The sequence below is a fragment of the Meles meles genome, chromosome 21 (assembly GCF_922984935.1).
Source record: "Meles meles chromosome 21, mMelMel3.1 paternal haplotype, whole genome shotgun sequence".
Taxonomy (NCBI): domain Eukaryota; kingdom Metazoa; phylum Chordata; class Mammalia; order Carnivora; family Mustelidae; genus Meles; species Meles meles.
In genome coordinates this window covers 13738237-13754694 of record NC_060086.1, presented here as the reverse complement: position 1 = coordinate 13754694, position 16458 = coordinate 13738237, and the positions used below count along the sequence as shown (strand labels likewise).

Below are 16458 nucleotides of genomic sequence, written 5' to 3'. Positions count from 1 at the left end.
CCTTGGACTCTGTAGGTAACTGAGCAGGTGAGCCATTTGCTTACAGACACTGAAGTCTGCAGGAAGAGAGGGACGGAGGTAAGTTTTATTGAACACTGCTTCGGCCGGGGTCCCCACAAGAAGCAGGTGGCTGTCTTGACTTAGAACATCTAAGCAGAGAGTCTGCAAAGGGAAGATCTGCCCAGGGGTGGGTGGAGACAGACACAGGACCCTGGGGCCGGAGCCGGCTAACTCAGGACACAGAGGGAAGGGAGATGCAGAGCCCAGAGAGGGAGGTGGTGTAGACCTTCCCAAACAGAGCATGAACCTCTGGGTGAAGAATGTGATAGTCTTGGGCCATCTCTCGGTGAGTAGGAAAGAGCCCAGTCCTGCCAGGCAGGTTGTCCAGGGCCCAGATTGGGGCAGGGAGGTGAGGAGGGACAAGGGAGGGGGAGGGGGACGGGCCCATCCAGCTCCAGTACCCACCGGGGGCCTGGCTCTGCACTGGATAAGTCAGCACGTGTCTCTTACTTCAGACCAATGCCAGTCTCGGGAGCGCTATATTATTTCCCCATTTTTTCTTCCACATTGAAAAAAGAAATGTTTCGTTGTGGTAATACACACGATAACATAAAATTTTACCATCTTAGCCACTTTTAAATGTCCCGTTGAGTGGTCGGTACCTTCACATCGTGCCACCCATCTCTTATTCTCATCTGGCAAAACTGAAGCCGTGGATCCATTAAATGTGACTCCCCGTCTCCCCCCCACCAGCCCCCACCCTGGCAGCTGCCATTCGCCTCTCCGTCTGTGGATCTGATTCCTCCAGGGACCTCTCATCTGTGGAATCCTACACTACCCGTCTTCTTGTGACTGCCTTATTTTCAAGGTTTAGCCCTGTTGGAGTGTGTGTCAATTTCTTGTTCAAAGCTGAATAATATTTTATTGCAGGGATGGACAACATTTTGTTCTTCTGTCCATTCATCAGTGAATACTCGGGTTCATAACTAATATCTCTTCATGACCCTCCTTTCAGTTCGTCAGGGTGTATATTTTGACGTAGAATTTCCGGATCATATGGTAGTTCTACCTTTAGTTTCCGGAGGAGCCGCCATACTGGTTTCTGCAGCGGCCGCCCCATTTCACTTCCCCACCAGCAGGGCACGAATGTTCCAGCTTCCCTCCCCCCTTGCCCACACACGCCATTTCTGCTTTCTTTATAGTAGCCATCCTGTGGTTGTGATGTGGATCTCCCTGTGGTTTTGACCTGCCCCTCCTTCCCCCTGCTTTATAGAAGAAGCTCAAACAAAAGTGAACAACTGTCAATGGAAACACGTAGTCAGCTGTGACGGCTCTGCACCAGCTCCCTTCTGGAGGGAAGCTGTGTCTCCACTGTTGTGTGGCTTAGCAGGGAGAGGCGCTATTCCCCACCAGCAGTTACAGGGGTGAGAGGGAAGGTTCTTGCGTTGTCCATGTGGACAAATGGCTAGGGGAGCCTGCTTGGCAGACCAAGAGCACCATGAGATGTTTAATGCTTCTAGAAGGGTCTCAGACTCCCAAAGCAAAAAGAGAAATCGGTGTGAGCAATTCTGTAGTTCCCTGGGGATGCACACGTTGCACTCTGAAGGAAACAGAAAGAGTGGGGGGGTCCTCATCCAACGTAGAGTACCTAGATCACTGAGAATAAAAGCCAAGAACATTGAAATGCCCAGCTGGTGCTGAGGACTGCATTCCCAGAAAGCCATTTTTGGAGGCAGCTTTATTCGAAATAATTAAAAAGATTCAGCCTTTGTAGCCCAACTGGCATCCCGCTCCAGAGCGACATAACTTTTTGTCGAGGAATCCGGCTCCCAAACTCCAGCTCCGTGGTAGATGGCTGGCTGTGAGAGCCAACGCAAGTTGCCCTTGAGTCTCATTTCATTTCGGAGTGGCTTGTGGCTCTTTCTTGGTGACTCCTAAGGGAGCGGCATGTGTTCCCAATGAGCTCCCAGCACAGACCTGTGATCCTCATAGTTAGGTCTGTAGGTTTTTGCTGAAGAGGTGTTGATTGTGCGTGTGAGGGTGCCCGCGGCTGGCAGCAGCGTGGAAATCATGGCTCTCCTCTCTCTGACCATCTCCAGTGTGGGGGAGAGGGATTCGGGCACCACTTCCAAGGAAGGGGACAGACGGTTTGATTTCCACAAGAACCCCTTTCCCCCAATTTCACTTTACTGATAACTTGCAAATGCAGCTCAGGCATCACGACAATTCCAAATGAGAAGTGACAGTGGGTGTTCAAAGTCATTGCCAGGTCCTGTTCATTCCAGGGCATCATTCGACGAAATGATCGGGCCAGAAAGCGTGTTTCAACTCTGCACTGAAAGAAAAAAAATAAAATCTCGCAAAGGTGTGGGAGCCCAGCAGAATCCTCTGAAGCCTTGCAGGCGAGAGCCCATTTGGCTGACAGAGTCGCTCTTGCACACCTGCCGGAAAGCTGGGTGCAAAGATACTCTAAACTAGCTGCGAATTTCATTACGTCTGTCTCCAGCCAAAGCCACTGAGGGGTGCGGTGCTGTAATGGGCCGCCACGCAGATGGGTTGCAAAATGCACAGCCCATCTGTCTTTATCATGCTCATTTCCTCTTTTATTAAAATGTTAATGAATATAGTTTTTATTTATCATTTGGTGACATGTGCGGCATCCTTTTCTGGGAGACAAATCTGCAATCTGCCTCACCGTGTGTGCTGACAGGGAACGCGGGAATGAGGAATATTTTGGTTCCGTTCAAACTGCCATATGCGGGTTGAAGGAGAAGCCACTTTGCTTGTTGACAGCAGCATGAGGACGACGGGAGGTCTCGGAGTTCAATGCCAGGCCCGGTGGCTAGCAGCGGCTAGCCATGTGGCCACAAGCCTTGGTTTCCACTTCTGGGGAACAGGGATAACCATTCCCTCTGCCCAGGAAACCAGATGAGAGAACTTATGGAAATGTAGTTTGCACTCTCTTATTATTATTCAGATGTGTGCCTGTGTGGTTCTGAATTCCTTGTGCTCATTCTTTCAGACTCTCCATGGAAAGTACATCTGTCAAATGTCGGCCCCGAGATGACAGGCGTTACCGTGCGCGGCCTGACTCCAGCTCGCACCTATCAATTCCGGGTGTGTGCCGTGAATCAAGTGGGCAAAGGCCAGTACAGCGCAGAGACAAGCAGGTATGTGATCGCACAGCCATGGTGGGCTCTCGGGGCAGCTGGGACCCAAAAGCAAGACCGAGCATCCAGTTAACAGGAAGACATTGATAGAAGGAGTCAACCTGCATCCCTTAGTGATATGGGCCACATATGCACAGAAAAGACCAGAAGGAAGAGAGAAAGGGTGTCACTCTTGTGTTGGACTAGCTGGGTTTTCCTTCAATGCTCAGAAGGAAATGTCTCCAACTTCCCTAACGCTCTGGCCACACCAACACAAGGTGTTTCTGAGAGCACATGCCTTGGGATGCACGAGATGAGGCTCTGACCATGTCTTCACTTCCTCTGTCCTCCCGGGCTGCCGGCAGGACGGGAGCTGGTGCCACCATCCTGACAAGCAAGCATCTGGCAGGGCACAGCACGTTCCTGAATGGTCCTGACCTGGGACTATGGCTTCACCCCATTTCAGTGTGCCCACCCCAACCAACCTGAGCATTGGCGGGGCCCGAATCATAGGAGAGTTGAGATCTAAGTGACTTTTTTCAAAATGTGGGAGTTTGGTATGAGAAATACTAAAAGAGCTAAGGAAAAACACAATTTGGAAGGCATCTCGGGCTGTGGGCCGGCGGCCTGGCTCGCTCAGGCTTGTAATCCCTTCCCGGAGTGGAGATGCTGTGGGTTATCCAGACAGAATAAGGTCACCTCCTGTGTCTTCTTGCTTGCTGGCTGAACTGACTCTCTATTATGTTGATTTGCTGTACCTACTTCATGCATGTCCTCTGAGTTTGATCAGCTGTGTGCCTTGCTTTGTTCATCGCTTGATTTTGGTAAATAGTTAAGCTCCAGATTCAGCCAGACAGAGAATGCAAATGGGGACCGTTTGTCTCAGATGCTAATCTCTCTTTCCCTCACCATATTTTATCTCTAGGTTGATGTTACCTGAAGAGCCACCCAGTGCTCCCCCTAAGAATATCGTAGCCAGCGGGCGTACCAATCAGTCCATCATGGTCCAGTGGCAGCCACCCCCAGAAACAGAGCACAACGGGGTGCTGCGTGGGTACATCCTCAGGCAAGTAGCCAGTGTTTGGCCATTTTTAGGTTCTCATTATAAAGACCCCAGGGTCTGTTTTGCTGGGGTAGCAAACTGAAAGGTCTAGAGGAGCCCAACAGTAATCAAGAGACTCAGGCTGGTGTTGGACTCTAGGGAGTGGTGGGGACAGTGGCCAGCAAGCAACTGTGGGTTGCTTGGGTTGCAGGGGCAGCCTCTGTATATCCAACCATAGCATATCCACGTACGTATTGAAGCTTGCATCTTGGTAGAAGAATAAAGGGGTCAAGGTGTGCTATTCATCCCCAATTTTTTCTTTCTGTTTCAGTTTTTTCCAGGGGCATGCATTATTAATAGAATAATTTTTAATTAATAATAATGCAGTTGACATTATCACAATTGACCAGTTGGCTAATCTTGAAATCATGCCAAATGTTAGAATTGCAGTGGTTTGTTGATGCAAGTAGTGAACAGGAAAAAGTAAAGCAGTGTTAAAAGGTATTTATGAAATCTCTTCTAACAGACGGTACAGCCACAGACAGACATATTCGTTCCATGACCTGCACTTTGCCTCCCTCCCCAGCCTTATGGGGCAAGAACCGTGGGTGTCCATCACTACCTTCCTCCCAGTATCAGGCCCGTGCCCTCGTGAGCTTGTGATCAGCAAATACTGGGTTAACAGAGGTTGAAAGGGGCTAAATGTAATGTCTTAGAAAAACATAAGAAGTTACAAAAGTGTAGCTGCTCTAGCTCTGTGCTCTTTGCATATGGAGGACCGCTCCTTCCAGGATTTATTGATGTAATCATCCGCTCATGGTTTAACATACCTTTATCCATATGCATGACATATTAGCCCATCACAACCACTTCACTGCTCTTCTCAAGTCTTCCTCAAGCATGTGAATTATCCTCTAAACACAAGCTAGATCATTATCTACATGAAGTGGTTTAGTGTTGGCTGTCCCGCAGGGTTCACGGGGACTAGAGGACTGGAATCAGCACTGGGGCCCCTTTGGTCACTCTGCCCCTTTCAACAAGAAACTCTGAAAGGGCCCCTTTGGGAGGGGCACCTGTGGGCTCAGGGCAGTTCCCATTTCCCTCCCCAAAACAGGCTGGGACTTCCCACACACACAGGCCCAGATCTCCTGTCCATTCCAGCTGTCACTCACGGCCTGTGCTCATCAGGTAATGAAAATAATTTCCTTGCCCTCCCCCGCTTGGCCCTACACATGCTTGTCATCCCAGCTGCCTCCATCTCGAATGCACAGAGAAGGGTCCTCAGGCTCCAGCTGCCAAGGAAGGACTTTAAAAGTCAACCCACAACCTCGGGGTGAGGACTTTAATAAGAAAATCTCTCTGATGTTACAAGGCCCCATCAGGAACTGCACGTTTCTCTATTTTGCAGGATTACCACCATTAAAAGGATCTTGTGTGATGGTATCAGTGGAGTCGAGTGCTGGGAAAGAGGGCATCTGTATTTGTAGGGGTTTAAATCAAGAAAGCCCTAAAATGAGGGTGTACGACCCAAGGCCTGTGAATAGCAAAGTTTCCAGAAATTAAAGGCCCGTGCCAAAATGCATTTACTGGGAAACATTTCCAAATAATCCTCCGGTCTGCAAATCAGCTCTGTTTGCAACTGTGAGCCCTCCAGGGCTCAAGTGTCTGTGTCAGACATACAGCCGAATCCATGGAGGCACAAAATGGAAATAAATCACCACCGTGGCTCCGGCCGTAAGAAGTGGTTAGGATGTGTGTGCAGTAATAAAATATTTATAATAATGGGCAGGGTGCTTCTTTGAGAGGAGCGTAGGGGTTATGTCCTTTAAAAACATTCTCCTGTTTATTTCCATATAAAAAAATCATCTTGTTCTGCCTGAGACAGTCTCCCGGGCAACGTATCCCACCAGTCAGAGGACAATGCCCTGCACTTTCGTTATTAATTGTGACCTTCCCAGACATCCTGTGACTATTATAAAAGCACCCTGAGCCACGGGTCAGAATGGACCAACGGGGTTAGAATGGACCTGCCTGCCGCAGAAAGGAGGGCAGCCCGCTTCCAAGATACGAGTTCCGTGGCTTGTTCGACACGATCGTATGAACCGGCGTCTAGGAGAGGCTATGGCTCATGCAGGCTTCAGTGTCTTTGCTTAGCATACTTCCTGGATGTGCGGCGTTTCCAAGCCAGCAGTATCTGCAGTGGGCTCTGCACTGTCACGGCTCTCCAGCACCCATCGTTTCATCTTATTCTTATGACAACCCCGTGAAAGGCTATTATGATGATGTCATTTTCAGGAGTTAAAATCCAAGGCTCAGAGACATGACGTTAAGACCACGCTCAAGGCCACCCAGCATGTCTGTCTTCTTCCCAACCTGTGCCTTCTGGAGCTGACTTCTTTGCTTTTCCCTGGAAGGCATATTGTGTAGTGATGGGTCCACACTACTGAGCTCTCTGTAAGCGATAGTGCCCAGTGTGCGCCATATTGGTTGTAAGTGGTCCTGGTCACCATTCACACACCGGGCCACTCTGGATGGGGGCCGACCCTTGCCTTTTCCCAAATGGCTGATTGTCTCAGTGCTATTTATTTTGTAGACAGGGAATTTAAGTGGGAATATCTGGCACGTGGCTTATTTGATGTCAGGCCTCTGAGAGCTCTGTGGGCCTCAGCCTTGAAGACCATGATGTCCTATAGAAGAACCTAACCCCCGCCCCCGCTAGGAAGCACGCCTACACCTGCTTGGTGTAGGCAGTTGAGTAGGCAACAGAAGTGGATGGAATCTGCAACAAAAATGCAGAGTGAGGCATCAGCTTCCACTTTTGCCGTCACAGAGGAGCATGGCCATCCCTATGCCTCCGGCCCCATGAGCAGCTGCTGCTCTCAGGCAGGAGGGAGCAGGAGGACACCTGGAACCTTCTTGCTGTTCCCGTGCTGCCTGCTCTTGCTCCTGTATCTTCCCACCACACGGGCCTCACCTGTCCAAACGGTTTGTAGCAAGAGGAGCTGAAAGACTGCCCTCAGAAAATCGAGACGTTCGGGAAGAACATTTTACTGCCTTCTCCAGACTTCCGTACTGTATTTTTGCTGTCATTCTCTTTGGAGAGCTGTTGTCCATGGAAGGGCCTGAATCAGTGGGGGGGAAGGGGGAAGTATTCCTTTTCCTGACGGCAGCAGCCTGGCACGGCCTTCCCTTTGTGCCCAGGCGCTCCACCCGGGACAATGCAGGGACCAGAGACGCTGCAGCCCTTGGGGGAGCTCCGTGTCAGTGCAGAGCCAGACCGCAATCTGCCATCAAGAGCCCTCGCTCAAGGGCGCCCCCTGTCTTCACCCTTGCCCCCTCATCAGATGAAGCCATATCTTCCTGAGGCAGGAGCCGCCACCGCTTGGACAGGATTTGGGGTGTTCCTGAAGCCTCGGGATGACCAAGGCAGGTTTTCCCAGGACAGGTCCTCCCAGCACACGCCCCACGCTTGACCCTGGGAACCAATCCACTTCTACAAACAAAATCAGGAAAAACATTTGCTCTTCCCAATAATGCTGCCAAAGTCCTTTCGTAGTACACATGGCAATTTCCTAATTTATACATTTTCTAAGTCCAGGGTCATGTATGTCACTTTATTTTTTTATTTACTTATTTTTACTTTTTTTAAATTTATTTATTTTTTTCAGCGTAACAGTATTCATTGTTTTTGCACCACACCCAGTGCTCCATGCAATACGTGCCCTCCCTATTACCCACCACCTGTTCCCCCAACCTCCCACCCCCGCCCCTTCAAAACCCTCAGGTTGTTTTTCAGAGTCCATAGTCTCTTATGGTTCGCCTCCCCTTCCAATTTTTTTTTTTTATAAACACATAATGTATTTTTAACCCCACGGGTACAGGTCTGTGAATTGCCAGGTTTACACACTTCACAGTACTCACCTTAGCACATGCCCTCCCCAATATCCATAACCCCACCACCCTCTCCTGATCCCCCTCCCCCCAGGAACCCTCAGTTTGTTTTGTGAGATTAAGAGTCTCTTATGCTTTGTCTCTCTCCCGATCCCATCTTGTTTCATTTACTCTTTTTCCACCCCCCAAACCCTCCACATTGCATCTCCACTTCCTCATATCAGGGAGATCATGATAGTTGTCTTTCTCCAATTGACTTATTTCGCTAAGCACAATACCCTCTAGTTCCATCCACATCATCACAAATAGCAAGATTTCATTTCTTTTGATGGCTGCATAGTATTTCATCAAAATCCTTGAGGAGAACACCGGCAGCAACCTCTTCGACCTCAGCCGCAGCAACTTCTTCCTAGGAACATCGCCAAAGACAAGGGAAGCAAGAGCAAAAATGAACTATTGGGACTTCATCAAGATCAAAAGCTTTTGTACAGCAAGGGAAACAGTTAACAAAACCAAAAGACAACTGACAGAATGGGAGAAGATATTTGCAAAGACATATCAGATAAAGGGCTAGTATCCAAAATCTATAAAGAGCTTATGAAACTCAACACCCAAAGAACAGATAATCCAATCAAGAAATGAACAGAAGACATGAACAGACATTTCTGCAAAGAAGACATCCAGATGGCCAACAGACACATGAAAAAGTGCTCCACATCACTCAGCATCCGGGAAATACATATCAAAACCACAATGAGATATCACCTCACACCAGGCAGAATGGCTAAAATTAACAAGTCAGGAAATGAGAGATGCTGGCGAGCATGCGGAGAAAGGGGAACCCTCCTACTTTTGGTGGGAATGCAAGCTGGTGCAGCCACTCTGGAAAACAGCATGGAGGTTCCTCAAAAAGTTGAAAATAGAGCTACCCTATGACCCAGCAATTTTACTACTGGGTATTTACCCTAAGGATAGAAACGTGATCCGAAGGGGCACGTGCACCTGAATGTTTATAGCAGCAATAGCCAAACTGTGGAAAGAACCTAGATGTCCGTGAACAGCTGAATGGATAAAGAAGATGTGGTGTATGTATATCACTTTTTAAAAATAAATACAACTTTAAATTTATGTCTTTTGGGGGGTGAATTATTTTATTTATTCTACATGTTTCCTTCCTTAACAGCGAGGTGAAATTGGTCTATAACACTGTATTAGTGTCAGGTGTACACCGTAATAATTCACTTTGTATACACTGCAGAGTGATCACCCTGGCAAGTCTGGCCACCTCCAGTCACCATACAGTTAACCCCTTCACCCGTTTTGTCCGCAAAGCTCCTCCACAAAGCAGCTTGTCCTGTAGCATTGACTAGCATTGGAAAAGTGGGAGCCCCATGTAGAGCCACTCATTCTGGTGCTGCGGCACTCACGGAACAGATCTAGAGCCCAGAGGGAAGAGGAGGCCAAGAGGTTTCCCTGCTTCTCCACACATTTCAGAGCTGCGGGAAGAGAGCATCGCTCCCAAGTTGTCACTTATGGCTACACCCCGACAGAAATCATGGTTGGAACTTCTGGTACTAAGTCACCATGCTCCCCAGATGAGTTACACGTAGAAAGCCATCTCTTTTCCTTACCCGTCACACGGTGGAGATGTCAGTTCCGTTTCGTCCAGAACTTAAAATCGCTGGGAGACTCAACGACCCGTCTTTGGAATGGTTGGCTTAGGAGGCCATGTTTTCCAGGGCTGCCCTCTGGCCTCGCTCTTGTCTGCTGACTTCGTTTCCCTCCCCCTGCATGGAGCGAGTGTGGGTGTGCCCACTGCCCGGTTCCAGCTGTTTCTCCCTGCTCCGCTGCAGGTACCGCCTGGCCGGCTTGCCGGGAGAACACCAGCAGCGCAACATCACCAGCCCAGAGGTCAACTACTGCCTGGTGACAGAGCTGATCATCTGGACGCAGTATGAGATCCAGGTGGCCGCCTACAACGGGGCGGGCCTGGGCGTCTTCAGCAGGGCCGTGACCGAATACACCCTCCAGGGAGGTAAGTTGGCTTTCCCGCATGGTTGCTGATCTTTGCTGGGGAGCAGGACACGCTGAATTTGCCTGCAGTGTGTTAAGAAATAAAAGTAAATGGCCTGTGCCTCTCGGGGTCAGTGAGAAAGGAATCACGTCCCCTGGTCTCTGCTCCGACACTGAAGCAATACTGGAGAAGGGACACAGATGCCATTCTAACCGCTTGCTTCTGGGTGGTACAGCCGGGAGGGGTCTGCACACATCCATCAGCTGTCCACGTGCTCGCTGAAAGATGCATGCGCTCGCCAGTTTCTAAATGGAACAGTGCTACGTTTCACAGTAAAGCTGGCCGTGGAGTCCCAGGCGATACTGTGGATGTTCTCCAAAGAGAGGGATTATTTAGAATTTTGCTTTTAGTAATATACTGTGATTATTGGTAAAGGAACTCGCAACTTGGTGCTTTTTGTTTGTTTGTTTTTGTTTTTTGTTTTCAGTTATACAAGCCAAACAATTTACTAAATTGGTAAAAACCCCTCCCGGCGCACCCTTCCCCAAAATGGCCAGGCAGAATGACATAAAGCCGGTGGGTCCTACCTTCATAGTCTCTGCCCCAACCCCATCATTTTAAGGCTGATCCCCGTACCACATTCTGGAGGACCTGGGTCTCAGCCGCAGGAAGGCTGGCATTCGGAAACATTTCGCTCTTGGTACACCTGGAAGAAATGGATGGACCCTGTCTTGGAGCGGCTGTGTGTGCCCTCAGCACCCCGTTCCCGGTCGCGGGAAGCAGTTCCCCCACAAAATCAACAACTCCTTTCATTTGGCACTTCTAGCCGCGGCTGACTCGCAGGTGTGAGTTTATTTGCTTCGGCGTTTTTATTGCCACCAGGCCTTGACCTTTGTCAAATGATAAGGTTTCTAACTGCCCCCTTCTCTCCCCAAATCATGCCAGAGACCTAATGTTCCTTGATATTACATACTGTTATCATCACCCTATATTGATTGGCTGTCCGTCATCATCCATAAGTCCATAAAGCCTCCTTAGTAAATGAAGCACAGTCATTTCTGCTTCCACAGGGAAATATGTCACTGGCAGGAATAGTTAAAATGCAAGACAGCCAGGGAGGACCGGTTCATCCGCACGTGAGGCTTGATTACTCATGGGAAAATGGAGACAGCCGAGCACCTGGACAATTAATGTTTGCTTTAATTCATCTACTTAATAACAATAAATTTGGAAATACTTAAAGTAATAAATATTGCTATTAACAATCCCCTATTGCTGTTAACTATGACTGCTTCATTTTGGTACTGGGATGTCTGAATCCCGTGCTGGGCACAGGGAAGCACAGCTCCATCTCACTGAGAAGGGCTTGTTCCTTAGAGTTTGGCTTTGACTCCATTGGCACTGGGGAGCCATTGAAGGTTGAGAGCAGTGAGCAACAGGAGCAAAATGCCATATGAGGAGGATGAGCCTGTTGGCGACTGTGCAGGGGAGCGGAGGCCACAGCAGCCCAGTGGCCACAGCGACTCCAGGCCCAAGGGCAGTGATGTGGTCATGAATGGATGGGTTCCTACAGCTCTGACGCAGGCTGCGAGAAGGGCAGGCTGGTATGTTTCTGGTCTAAAACACCAGGGCACAGGCCTAGGCAGAGGTGGCCGGGGGCGGGCTCCCACCTCTGGGTCGGATGATGGAGAGACTGACTGAGGATGCTTCTGCTAGGTGTGAGGATTTGCTTTCCTCTGCTAGGTGACAAATGGCTTCTCTTAGTTCTCTGCACAAGTGTGGTTCATACTGTTGTTCTTTTTTTTAAACTCTTGATGAGCTGACATCCCTCAATAATGCCCTGTGTGTAATTTCCCCATCCGTATCTCAGCTTTTGCAACTGGGTTGTCTTCCTTTGTCTGGGCGTTTGAGGGCTCGTGTTGGAGCCCCTGCAGTTCTCGGGGCACCCAGGGGACGTTCTCATAATTCACATCTTCCTCCCTGCGGGCATTGCTGCTTCTGGCGTGGGCATAGGAAACATGGGCGTCTTTATCCTCCCGCTGGGGGACACAGTCCTCTCCTTTACCCGTGTTTTGACTCTTCCTTGGAGCTCACATGCCTGTTACATCCTGGGAAAAGGACCCTGTGCTTCTCGAATGCAGTGGGTCCTTTCCTGCTGTTTCCAGACGCTGCCATACACTTCCTCCTCCACCTGTCCCTTGGTCACATGATAGAGCTTCTCAGGCTTGTGACAGCCTCTGACCCTTCACCAGGAAGCACCATCCGCCCTGGCCCTCCTCTGAGGGCCATGCCTGAGCCCTAGGGCAAATCAGGGCTGAGATGCTTGTGAAGCACAGCATCGGGACCCTGTCCCTTGGGTATGGCTGTGGCGCTTGACTCGCATCAGGAGGGGTACCCGTGCACGGAGATGGCCCGCCCCAGCTTGCCATGCGCTCCCGCCATGCGGGTCCAGTCCTGCTCATCAGGAGAGTCCTGGTCAGCCACCCCACAGCTTGTAAATTTTGTCCCGCATCCATGTTCCCACCCAAGACAGGACACATGTAAGAGAGGATTTAGACACGCAGATGGGAAGAACCGGGGGGTGGAGGCGGGGGACCTGGTCTGGAGCAGGGGCAGAATAAACCAGATAAAAAATGATCCGATTAAAAGGTGAGGCATTAGGAAGAAAAATGGCAACAGCAGGGGCCATGAATAATTTACAGAGATGATGATGGAAAGCACGGGTTTGTGAGCTGTCTTCCCACACACGAGCTCACTCACATCTGTCCAGAAACAGCCCTTTCTGGTTAGCCCATCAAGGCCTGACTCCATAGTTACTGCTTATCTGCCTTCAAGAAGCACGTCACCTCTCTGAGCCGCAGGTTCCCCGTTGTAAAATTATACCCTGGAAGAGTGTGTGCCCTGGCTGCCTCACGGGCAAGTGTGAGAGAAGACACAGGCAAGGCCTGGAAAGCCCTGGGCACCTACACAAATACCCGGTGGCTGCTGTTTGTCCCTGTTCCTCCTCCCAGGGCAGTGCCTGGCGTCTGCTTTGTATTTGAATGTCTCTGCAGTGACCGTTGTACCGAGAGAAATGGGGTCAGTCTCTCTGCCAATAGGGAAATCTCAAGGAGGGATGTGAGCACCTGTGCGTATCCAGTGTCACGTGATGGACCACGGCCCTGAGAGTGGGTCAGACACTAGACATGCTGTCCGATTTGGGACAGCCTAGCCCGGGAGGGGAGACTAACATTTGTGACGGAAAAGCAAGACCTACCCACGAAACCAGCCTCGCTCGGGTGTAGTCGCTCCCCGTCTGTCCAAAAGATCGGTGTGACAGTGTGCTGCCAAAACTCGCCAGCCGAGAGACTCAGAGCAACCTGCCGTCAACATGGAAAAGGGCTTTATTGGGATCTACATGGTGGGACCACAGCACAGGAGTTAGGGTTTCACTGTCCATAGTGGTTGGAAACGGAGTCCAGCTGCGGGAAACAGACCCAGAGTAACAGCTGAAACACCATGGAGGGGTGTTTTTATTTTCTCCCATCACAAGTGGGCCTTGGGCTGCACAGGGTCTTAGTGGTGGCTCCATGGTCCCCAAACAGTCGGGCTCCTTCTTTTTGCTTTGCCATCTTTAGTGTTTGCCTTGTGGCTGCAAGCTGGCTACTGGGATGCCAGCTATCACGCCCACATTCTAGAAGGAGGAAGGCACAGTGTTACACCATGCAGCCAGCTATGCAAGTATGCTCGTCTTGGAAGAACTTTCTTAGAAGTTCCCTCTGCTGCTGACTATGCATATAATTCATGGGCTGTCTCTGTGCAGGAAAGCCTAGAAAGGTGCTCGTTTAGCTGGATACATTTCTGCCAGTTGCTAAGAAAGGAAGGAGGGGCAGACAGTGGAGGGCAGCTACCAGTTTCTGCCTCGAATTCTACAGCGACTCCTGCTGAGGAGTGAAACGCAGAGGATAGGCAATTTCTAGACGTAAAATCATGTGACCTTCTGTCTCACAGCCAGCTGCATACAGAGGGCCTCAGGATCCTTGGAATCACCCACATAAGAATTAGCAGACACTAGCCACATGGCTCCTCGAGCCCTTGGCATTGGGGTCTCAGCTAATGGTCCATTTGGGCACCAGCTCAACGAGCTTGTGGACACTGGGGGCCCCTCTCCATGGGCTTAGGGTGCCCCACGACTGTTAGTGCCTTGTGTCGACAAAGCCTATAGGACTGAGCTGGCCCTTGCAGCTGGAAAGAGAATAATTTCAATGTCTGTATATCATAGGGGAAGAGAATTACTCATAAAATTAATTATTTGTTCAGCCTAATTTGGAAAATTATTGGAACATATATGCACATAATTCTGGAGTCTGTCAGGACACCCTGGGAACAGCAGGAAGCACCCAGGCTTCTGGAAAAATAAAGCTTCCATCCAGCCCGCCTGATTTTGTCCTCCTCCCTTCAGCCAAGCGGCAAGCCTGATCCATCAGGGGAAATGAGATGTAATTTGTCCTGACTTTAATAAGCTCTTTGGATTTAGCTCCTCTGGAGAAGGCATCGGAACACCAAGGAGAGCTGGTGCGGCTCCCGCCACCATGAGGCGGTATGTGACATGGTGCCCGGTCATTCTCAAAGAGAACTCAGGAATGTCCCAGCCTCGGCCTGGGAGACAGAGCCAGACACACCCAGATGGCCCTTGCTGGCACCCCCGGCGGACATGGAGCGGCGGGCAAGCGTTGGCCTCACAGGGGCGGGGGAGGCGCCCACCTGCTGCTGGGTACACAGGTTGGCCTTGAGTGCATTTACTGCACAGAAGCTCCCGAAAGACGATCAACAAGTCATCTGTGCCTGGAGGTCAACACCATGGCCTCTCAATCCCTACTATTTGCCTGTCACATGGCCCATTTTTCTTTTTAATCCCATTTATCATTGAGATCTATTAAAAATGTCTGGTTTGCCAACTTGGGTTCTTCACATTCTTGACATTGGCAAACATCTTGGACACGCGGGGTTTGTTGTTTTTTTTTTTTTATTGCGGGGGTTCTTTATATCAACTTTCTCACCTCCCCCTGACTCTTCACACCCCTCCCCCATCCACCATTCTGCCATTATCCTGTCCGCCAGTCCCATTGAATAGATCTTAGCAGTGCCTCCCTGACCTTTTCTGCTCTGGGCATTTTAAAATGCAACATACTAATTTACAAATCCAGCGGCAAAACCCTAAGACACTGCCAGCCACATGAAATTTCCAGGGGGTTGAGAGGAAAGTTCCCTCCGGCCAGAAGAGCTGCAGCCTAAAACCCGGCTCATGTGGGACCCACTCATCAAACTTCCATCATGATTACCCAAAATGAAATGGAAAATAACTGAAATTGACTGAGGAATTTCTTTCAAGACGCTCTGGAAATCAATATGCTTTCAGTCGTGAGTGGAAAAAGCCATAGCGTGTAAGTTCCGCATAACGAAATGCCCCGTATAATTACAAGCATTTTCTTGCTGCCAATGTCGACGTCAGCAACTTCCCGATCATTTAGGAGACAGAGAGCACTGCAGTCATTACAGCAATGAGGGGTCCGAATCCAACACTGACACAGTGTTTGGTTCCCCAAGTCAGGTTTTGTTAAAAATGGTTCAGCTCCCCATAAGAGCCTGGTGTAGCTGCGCTGTGACCATGGGGTCTCAGGAGAGCTTGAGCGTGGAATCCTGCCGGAGCGTAAGTGTGAGAAATAACCGCAGCATCCTAAGATACACCCATGTAGATGAGTGAAGTTCCATCCGCTTCTTAACTGTGTTCACAAAGACGCAGATGTTGGTTTTTCTATAAAGGGCCCAAAGACAAATGATACTATAAATCATCATTTTAAGCACACCAAGGTTTTAATTTTTTTTTCTGGTTTTATTTCTTTATCATTTTTCTTCCAGTAACAGGTATTTTTGTGCTGTAATGATTTATTCGGTTTCAGAACATTACCTTCTAATGAAAGAGAAATACTTCATATTTAAAGAGAGATGGAAAAAACATTTGGTTATCCACATTTCTAAAACATTAGTAAAAGCTCCTAAGTGTTCACTTGGCCTTTGAAAGGTTTTCTAAAGTAAGGATTATAAATGAACACTCTGTTTGCAAGCTCCATTCGCATCTCCTCTTGGGAAATTCTCAATGTGGCATAAATGACATTGCACAAAAGATTTGTTTCTCAATCCTTAAGACTTTCTAGACCTCGGGCTTTGCCTACAGAATAGGATAATGCTGCAGGTTCTCCCAGAATCACCTACACCATTAAGTAAGAACTGTACAAAATGATGTGAGATGTTCCATCAGGAATGGGCTCGATTCAGTCTTCGAGAATTTCCAGGGAAGGAAAGGAAAGGATAGGAAACTAGAA

At 49.3% G+C, this 16458-nt stretch overlaps 1 protein-coding gene across 3 annotated transcripts in view; it reads left to right on the top strand.

Annotated features, from left to right (window-relative positions):
- The window catches only part of SDK1 (sidekick cell adhesion molecule 1), a 919871-nt gene that overhangs the window by 734283 nt on the left and 169130 nt on the right, over positions 1-16458 (top strand). For 2 of the 3 annotated variants that reach the window (XM_045993982.1, XM_045993983.1), the window contains exons 15-17: positions 3023-3170; positions 4075-4215; positions 9936-10117. In XM_045993982.1, coding sequence (XP_045849938.1) covers positions 3023-3170; positions 4075-4215; positions 9936-10117 — 471 coding nt within the window. Of the gene's footprint in view, positions 1-3022; positions 3171-4074; positions 4216-9935; positions 10118-16458 lie in introns of those variants that run through there. The other variant, XM_045993985.1, reaches the window with a different exon arrangement.